The following is an 8,415-nucleotide window of genomic DNA, read 5'->3' as shown; positions in this document are numbered from 1 at the left end:
GCGCACCGGCAGCTCCCCGCTCCGCTCCCGTCTCCCACCGCCGCCTTCCCACAGCCCGGCGGCTCCCTCACCCTCACGGTCCCCGCTCGCGGCCACCGCCTCCCCGCCGCGCAGAGCCGCACACGGAGCCGGGCCACGACGGACGCGAGATAAGGCTGCACGGAGCTCCCACAGCGCCTCCGACTCACGGGACGAGGGTCCACTGCCACGGGGCGGTGCCGGCAGGGCGCAGACGGCGCTGAGCGCTGCGGAGGGACGAGCGCGTCCTGCCCGGCGGTGACACCGGCCCCGCTCCAGGCCCTCCTCCCGTCCCGTCCCTTTCGAGGAATTCTTTTGCCGGCCGCGCTGTTTTGCTGCCGGCTGAGAACTGCCGTTGTCGTGATGCAGTGGGCGGTACGGACTGCTTCTGTTTAGGGGGCGGCAGCTGTGCCTGCGGAGATGAGGAAGTGCGTGAAAGGAGTTGCTGCGTTCTCCTGAGAAAGTTCAATCCGTGCTTTTACATGAACTCTAAAGCACTCACAAAAATTCCCTTGCGCTCACATGAGATGCTGCGCTCCTCAAGTGAATGTTTTTGTGTCTTCTTCCCATTTAAAACATCAGGAAGGGAAGAAAAGTAAGATTGCAGCCATTTATTGTCTCCCATGAGGCAGTTGTGTAGATAAGAAGGCAGTAAAGTTGCAGGGACTTTCAGGTAGACCAGAGGTCAGAAGTGCACGAAGTGAGCAGAAATGCTGAGAAGGCAGTGTGTAATCTCCATCAGGTTTTGAACCTGGTCATGGCCCCTGCATTTCATCCTGGGCAGCACTGCAGTGCCAGCTCAGCCTTCCTCACTGCTGCCTGTCCAATGTTGAGGAGAGCGCTCAGGATTGGGGGAGGGAAAAGAAGACTACTGAGGTAACACTAGGAGACAGGACCTGTATTTGCTATGGCTCCAGGTGCTGCTATTTTAGAAACAGATGTCAGAAGTGGCACTTGTCATCCTCTGAGTGTCTGTCACTGCATTAATTGCAGTGGTGTGGCAGAACACAGCCACCAGCTTTGGTGGTTTTCCTGCTGGTTTGCTCATAGAGCTTGGATCATGAATATTCATCAGCTCTGCACAAATGGCCTGTGCTGTTCCTGTGCCCTCCTTTCTGCTAAGGGACAGCTGGTGCTGTGCAGCTCAGCATGGCTCTACACCCCACCCCCTGCTGCCCCAAATGCTGGCAAGGCTGGAGACTGCATGCAGTGCTGGTCACCACTTTGCAAAACGCTTCACATCAAAAATGTTTCAGTCGGGATTTATTAATGCTCAAGAAAGAGACATGTCACTTCATTTTTCTATTGACAAATTGCTTTCCTAAGTTCAAAGTAGGAACTGTTTGCTATTACTGCTTTTACCAGTATAGTGAGATGAGCTCAGGTGTTGCTCTCTACCAGTACTGATCCACAGCTGTGATGCATGGCCATCCAGCATGGAATTAAAAAAGTCCTGAGCTCCTCATTCACCGGCATTGCTGGGCTGCAAGCCAAGAAGTGCCCCAGCCCATCAAGTGCTGATAGGCCTTCTTATCTGACACAGCCTGCAAGATCTGCTTGTAAAAAGAAATTATTCTGCAATTGCTTAGAAAGAAACAGAACACGTGAGGAGCTTGTTACCATGGCACATGGTGGCTGATGAACACTCACTCTGTGCATCTGTGCCAAAGCTGAGATGTTCCTTCTCCAAGAGCAGTGGCTGTGCTTCCTATCGAGGCACTGCACAGATCTTGTAGGGCCGCGGGGCCAAGGTCATGCCCAGAATGAATTTGAGGTCGAGGATGGTGTCCGGGGGAGCCTGGAAGGTGAATTTCTGGAGCAGAGCCGTGAAGAAGAGGAAGAGCTCGGCGCGGGCCAGCAGCTCACCCAGGCAGGCGTGCTTCCCTGCGGAGACAGCCGCCCAGCGCCCATTCAGCCCTGCTGGCTGCCCAGCTGCTTTCTCTGCTGGAAAAGCCTCGGCACACAGCTCCTGCAGGAACATCGCCCTGCCCGCATCCCCGTGCCCACCTTACATTTCCAGCACCAGGACTGCCATCCCAGCTGAGCTCCTCATGGAGCTGTAGCATGATCTGCCCTCAGCTGGGTGCTGCAGTGAGGGCACGTGCATGTCAGTGTATACACACACATTTTGTCCTACCCTGCTGGGATGAGCAGTGCTTCACGTGCAGTCCCTGTATGCCTGGCTGGACTCCAAGGAACGGAACCAAATTACCAGAGAAAGCGTGCCATGCTAGGGCAGGAAACTGGAGATGCTAAAATCACTCTTCACAAGGAAGATGCTGGCCAGGACAAGATGCTGTGGTGGCAAAGCCCATTGATCTCAGCTGTGTAGGAATGCATCATAGGATCACAGAATGGCTTGAGTTGGAAGAGACCCCAATGATCAGCAAGTTGCAACCCCCCTGCCACAGGCAGGGCCACCAATCTCCAGATCTGGTACTAGACCAGGCTGTTCAAGGCCGTATACAACATGTTCTTGAACACCTCCAGGGATGGAATATCCACAACCTCTCTGGGCAGCCTGTTCCATCTCCTCACTACTCTCTGTGAAGAACTTCTCCCTGACATCCAATCTAATCCTTCCCTCCTTTAGCTGTCTCCAACAGCTCCATACTTTTGCTGTGCTGGGGTCTCCAGATGTGGATGCAGTACTCCAGATGGGGCCTCACGAGGGCAGAGCAGGGAGGGACTATCCCCTTCCTGTCCCTGCTGGCCAACCCTCTTCTCAGTGAGAGCACAGAGCACTGCTCTCACCTTGCTGAATGCATTTCTGGGGTCTCTGGAATTTCTGTAGTCTCGTGCACTTGTTAAAAGGCCTAAGAGATGGTGCTGTTGGTGCTTTGGGGGGGGGGAGGCATGGTGACTGGTGAGGAAGGGGCTGCTTTTCACCAATATAGGCAGGGGGCTAGCAGCAGCTCCCATGGTGGAGCCAACATCTGCTGTTTCCATCACAAATTTGCTCAGGGTCTCCCGTGTACAGCTGGAAGCCTCATCCCAGTGCTTCAGCACAGAAGCATCGAACTGCAGCTGATCTTACCTATAGAAAATGGCACAAAAGCCTCCCTTTTCCAGAACTGACCGTCCTTCAGGAAATGCCCAGGGTTAAAACTGTGAGGGGTTTCCCATTCCTTCTTGTCAAACATCACAGAGGATATATTTGCAATCATAACAGTGCCCTGAGACAAGAGAAAGAAAATCACTTTGCACTTTCTCTGCCACTGCCAACAAGAAGGGGATTTTTACCCTACCTCCTGGTCACTATACTGATTCCTGCATAGATGGAGAAATGGGAGACTCCTGCTCAGACCTCAGTGCTTAGGATGGGGTTACCTTGGGCACCCGGAAGCCAGCCAGGACTGTGTCCTTCACTGTCTGTCTTGGGACATTCAAAGGGATGATGTTGCTTTTCCTCTGCACTTCGTGGATGACAGCATTGGTGTAGGGCATGTTGTTCCTGTCCTCGAGGGCTGGCTGTCGGCACTGCCCAATAACAGCATCAATCTCGGCTTGCACACGGGCTGTTTGGAAAGAGCAGGGATCAGCTATGGTGCAGCAAAGCCATGGATCTCCTGGGGATAATAGATAACGTTTGCTGTGCAGGTCCCCCAAGGACCATCCCAGGTCAACCATGTGCCACCAGGGGACTCATGGCACCGCTCTGTTAGTTCATCACTCCACCTACTAAATGGGCCCTGTGCCTTGTGTAAAGCTCCTGCCGCCTCTGCTGGAAAGCCCTCAGGGGTCTCCAGTGCTTCTATGACTGGTGGCCACATCTGTCTCTTGGTTCCAAGGTAAAGCATTACAAAATTACCACAGCAAGTGTTAAAACAGAAAAAGCACACACATGAGCAAATAAACAGAACAATATTTTGCATCTCTCCTGCTTGAGTATAGAAGGATTCCTGATGGTCTTTCAAAAGAGTGACTCTCTTACCAAACCACACAGGCAAAACCCAGGAAGCACACAGCCCTGCTGCTACCTGTACCTTGAATTTCTGGATACATGGCCATATACAGCAGGGCCCAGCGGATGGTTGTGGAGGTGGTCTCAGTCCCAGCAAACAGTAGGTCAAGAGTACATGCCACCAGGTTATCCTCACAGAAGTCACTGCCATTGGGCTTCAGAAAACCAAGCGTTAGTGTCACATGAGCAGCGAGGACTTCCTCAGCACACCACTCAGTTCTGCCTCAAGGCTTTTGGCAGAAGCTGCATCCTCATTCCTCCAATGGATGCCCCAAACCTGATGTCCATCCTGAGCTCACATATGGAGACACCAGCAGCTCAGGTAGGATCTGGTTTGTTTCTCAGCCCTCCTGATCTTCTGACCCCACTGAGGAAGGCCTTGCTCCACACTGCTGACCTTGGCCATCTCCTGCAGGTAGCTGTTGATGAAGTCTCGGCTCTCTGAGGGGTTCAGGTCTTCCTTATGTTTGCTGATCACATTGCACACAAAATTTTTCATCAACTTCCAGTTTTTAAAAACAGTTTGGTGGGATCCAGGGAGGTACTTCATTATGGAGGGGAAAGCATTGTACAGCTTTGGACAGAAAAAAGAGGAAAACTGAGTAAGGACTGAAACCCCTTCTGTTTTCAAGACTTGAAAAGCCCGCAAAGCCACAACCCTACAGCGCTGGAGTAGATGGAATTAACTCATTTCCAGAAGAGCATGACAAAGGATTGTGGTCTCCACTGTCCGAGGAACTACTGCATTCCTCAGAGTTACAGCAGGAAGCCTGGCACTCAGTGGAGGTGGTGATGCTGAGTGAAATGGAGCAATGTGAACATTGCACAGCTTGAAAATATGGCTGAATGAAATTACATGAAGAAGCACTCTGTGCAACGGTATGATGAATGGCAATGAATGTCCTTAGCAACATTATCGTTGCTTCTTCCCATGACCTCCCCTAGGGCCCTGCCCAAACCCTCTGCTGTATTCAGCTCCTTCCCAAAGCACAGGAAAACCAGCTGAGGTAGCTCAGCTTTGTGATCAGTGGAGACTGCATCTTCACCAGGATGCATCCAGAGGTGGAGAAGGATCACATAACCCTTCAAGGCTGTCTTCATGGTCTCAGAGGAGAGACCATCTCCTGTACTTGGCCTGACCTCTGTGCTTGGTGATGGCCTCACCTTCAGCAGTGTGTGCTGTTTTGAGTGCTGCAATATATTAGGATATGAAACTATTGGAGACCATTAAAGGAGTGCAAAGAAGATGGAGAAAGGTCTAGAAGGCAAATGTATGGGGCGTGTTGAAGTCCCTTGATTTTTTCACCGTGGAGGAGAATGAGGAGAGGCCTCATGGCGGCCCTGCAGCTCATCATGGTGGCCTGCAGCTCCTCACAGGGTGAAGGGGCTGTGCTGAGCTCTGCTCTATGGCAGCAGGATCCAAGGGACTGGCATGGAGCTGTGTCAGGACAGAGTAAGGTCCTGCCCCATAGGGAGGGGAGCATGGGACATCTCTTCAGGGCAGTGGGCAAAGCCTTGAGCTAAGTGAGCTCAGGGAGAGTTTGGACAGTGCTTTCAAAAATAGGGTTTGGACCATAAGTATTCTTATATGGAGCCAGGAACTGGACTTGATAACCCTTATGGGTCTCTTCCAACTCAGGACATTCACAGAATCTAAAAAGTGCTCAAGCTTTTGTAGTTGACTCCAGAGAAGAAACACTGCCTTTCAAATCTGCATGCTACCAGTGCTGGGGGCAGGAGGGCTGTACCTGGCTCATTATCTTCCCTTGGAGGGTAACAGTCTGATCCATCAGCTGCAGCAAGTTTTGGAAGTCCTCATCATGGTATTCAAACCGATTGCCAAAGGTGACGGAGCAGATGATGTTTGAAACAGCATTGTTGATTTTAAGGTGAGGGTTGAAAGGATTTCCTGGAGATGGAAAAGGGAACAATCAATTCTCTTCTTCTCTCCACAGAAAAGGAGAAGAAAGTGGCAGCATCAGAGGGAAAATGTTCAATAAGTGAAATGAATGGTATCCAGTGGAACACCTTCTTGGAGATGGTTGTTTACTTTGGAAGGAAAGACTTGAAATGGATGCAGAAGAGCAAACACCACAGGAATTAATTGTGAACATTAGTACTAACAGGCTCATGGAATTTTCTAGAGGTTTGAAATTCAGCAATCTGACAAAGGTGGGGTAAGAATACTGTTTTGAGTGTTACACAGCTGCATCTATCAGTTAATCTGAGGGCAAAACATCCGTATAAAGAAAATGGGATGCTGGCAGGTTGCTAGCATTCCCTGTGAAATGAGGTACATTTTAGCAGGCTTTTGTGTAGGCTTAATTAAAATGGTCCAAGATGGATTCTGCCTTCAGCACAACTGCTGAGGGAAGTGGTCCTCACCCTGCTCATCCCTGAACGCATCCGTGAGGAACCGGCACTCCTCCTGGATCCGCTCCTCCAGGCTCCTCTTCCCCAGGCCAAAATTTCGGAGGGTGGTCAAGGTGAACCTTCTCTGCTGCTTCCACAGGTGCCCATTGGAGCAGACCAGCCCTGGCAGAAGCATTCCACAGTGAGCAAAGACAGATGTCCTCAGCAAGGCAAAGATGATGGAGGACATCTGCCTTTATAAAGGAGGCTCAACCATGCTCGTGCTACTGCTCAGAATGAATGTCAAGCCAGGGCATTTCCTCCAGCTTTCCTCCTGGCAGGTTAAAAAAAAAATAAAATCAATGCTTTTTAGATATAAGACTCTATTGATAACTCACCCAAATTGCCAAAGACATCTGTGTTGACAGGAATTTCTGGGCGATCCATGAAGTTCTCTCCCTGGCTCACAAGGGTTTCCTTGACCAGTGGCAGCCCATTTACAATCACAAATGACTGGCTGCCTATTTGCATGCTGAAGACATCTCCATATTTTTCAGTAAGCTGGGGATGAGGTAATTAAGTATATGAGGGTACATTTGCAATGACATTTTCTGCTGGGAGAAGAAAAGCCTTGGCATCCTGCACCCGCAGAGAAGGACAGGCAGACTTCAGTGGAAATAGGGCAAACTGAGCCTGGGAGAGGCAGCAGAATGGCTGCACAAGTGTTGGCTTGACTGCGTGCAGACTTTTTCCTCATTTCTCCTATCAGTGTTCTGAAGTTGGGGTAAAACCCTCCAGGCTGTATTTTCCAGACTTTGCAAGACTTAGCTGAGCAGGGATTTTCACCTGGTGTTTAACTCCTTTCCCAGTCACACTCGTCCTCAGAACAACTAACAGCTGAAGTGGAACCCACGGTTCTGTCCCATGCCCTTTGCCCCAATGATGTGGCTCTGTAGTCCTGGGCAAAGATCATCCACCTTGATGATCATGGGCTAAATGTCCTCCCTACTCATGAAGAGCCCCTCTGTGGGCCATGGAAGTGACTGGAATTAGACTGCATTGTGTTGGCCAGTACCACATGTTGTGAATCCTCTTACCTTTTGCACTGTGCCAATGGGGTCATTGATAACCATCAGAAATTCCACACTTCCCAGGAAAGGGAAGGAAAAAGGACCGGGGGGGAAGCCCTTGGGCTTTCTCCTCTTCATGTAGTCAGCGACCAGCAGGAAGACCAAGAGGAAGACGAAGAGCATCTGCAGGGAGACGCTGTCCCACAGGAAGCGCAGCATGGTGCGGCCGCAGCTGTGGGCACAACCGCAGAGGGGCTCGGGCCGGCCCGGCCTCGGGGCTGCCTTCGGGCCGCCGCTTCCTCAGCCTCAGCCACACGCGTTCGCCAAAGCCCTCCTCGACGCGACCCGCGCATCTCTCATCTCGCCGACGACAGCCCACCCTCAGCGCACCGGCAGCTCCCCGCTCCGCTCCCGTCTCCCACCGCCGCCTTCCCACAGCCCGGCGGCTCCCGCACGGCCCTCCCTCACCCTCACGGTCCCCGCTCGCGGCCACCGCCTCCCCGCCGCGCACAGCCGCACACGGAGCCGGGCCACGACGGACGCGAGATAAGGCTGCACGGAGCTCCCACAGCGCCTCTGACTCACGGCCCGAGGCTCCGCTGCCACGGGGCGATGCTTGCAGGGCGCAGACGGCGCTGAGCGCTGCGGAGGGACGAGCGCGTCCTGCCCGGCGGTGACACCGGCCCCGCTCCCGTCCCTTTCGAGGAATTCTTTTGCCGGCTGAGAACTGCCGCGTTCCCGTCGCGCCGCGCAGCCGCAGCCCGCACTCGTGATGCGGTGGGCGGTGCGGGCTACTTCTGTTTGGGGTCGGCAGCTGTGGCAAAATGGATTTGTCCGGATGAAGGCGCTGCTCGGAGGCTCCCGAGTACCGTTGCGCAGCGAAGCTGCTGCGATCCTATGATCAACTTTAATAAGTTCAAGCTTTTCCTGAAACCTGAAGTGTTCCCCTGCACTCACATGGGATGCTCCGCTCTTAAGTTAAACACCATTATGCCTTCTGCTTTTTTTTTT

General features: G+C 52.5%; 1 protein-coding gene across 6 annotated transcripts in view; it reads right to left on the bottom strand.

The window, feature by feature from the left end:
- The window catches only part of LOC128072441 (cytochrome P450 2J2-like), a 30,092-nt gene extending 22,057 nt beyond the window's left edge, over nucleotides 1-8,035 (bottom strand). For 2 of the 6 annotated variants that reach the window (XR_008202248.1, XM_052666267.1), the window contains exons 1-9: nucleotides 7,873-8,035; nucleotides 7,432-7,636; nucleotides 6,733-6,895; nucleotides 6,368-6,517; nucleotides 5,731-5,891; nucleotides 4,380-4,556; nucleotides 4,005-4,137; nucleotides 3,349-3,536; nucleotides 3,056-3,194 (exon numbers count right to left, since the gene is read on the bottom strand). Coding sequence is in view for 4 of the 6 variants with exons in the window: in XM_052666267.1 (XP_052522227.1) it covers nucleotides 3,056-3,194; nucleotides 3,349-3,536; nucleotides 4,005-4,137; nucleotides 4,380-4,556; nucleotides 5,731-5,891; nucleotides 6,368-6,517; nucleotides 6,733-6,895; nucleotides 7,432-7,623 (1,303 nt within the window). In the remaining 2 variants the exon portion in view is untranslated. Of the gene's footprint in view, nucleotides 1-2,842; nucleotides 3,195-3,348; nucleotides 3,537-4,004; nucleotides 4,138-4,379; nucleotides 4,557-5,730; nucleotides 5,892-6,367; nucleotides 6,518-6,732; nucleotides 6,896-7,431; nucleotides 7,637-7,872 lie in introns of those variants that run through there. The other 4 variants (XM_052666268.1, XM_052666264.1, XM_052666266.1 and 1 more) reach the window with 4 other exon arrangements.
- Nucleotides 8,036-8,415: the final 380 nt, after the last annotated feature.

The sequence above is a fragment of the Tympanuchus pallidicinctus genome, unplaced genomic scaffold, assembly GCF_026119805.1.
Source record: "Tympanuchus pallidicinctus isolate F22 unplaced genomic scaffold, pur_lepc_1.0 scaffold7, whole genome shotgun sequence".
NCBI lineage: Eukaryota > Metazoa > Chordata > Aves > Galliformes > Phasianidae > Tympanuchus > Tympanuchus pallidicinctus.
This window is presented reverse-complemented; position numbering and strand designations above follow the sequence as displayed.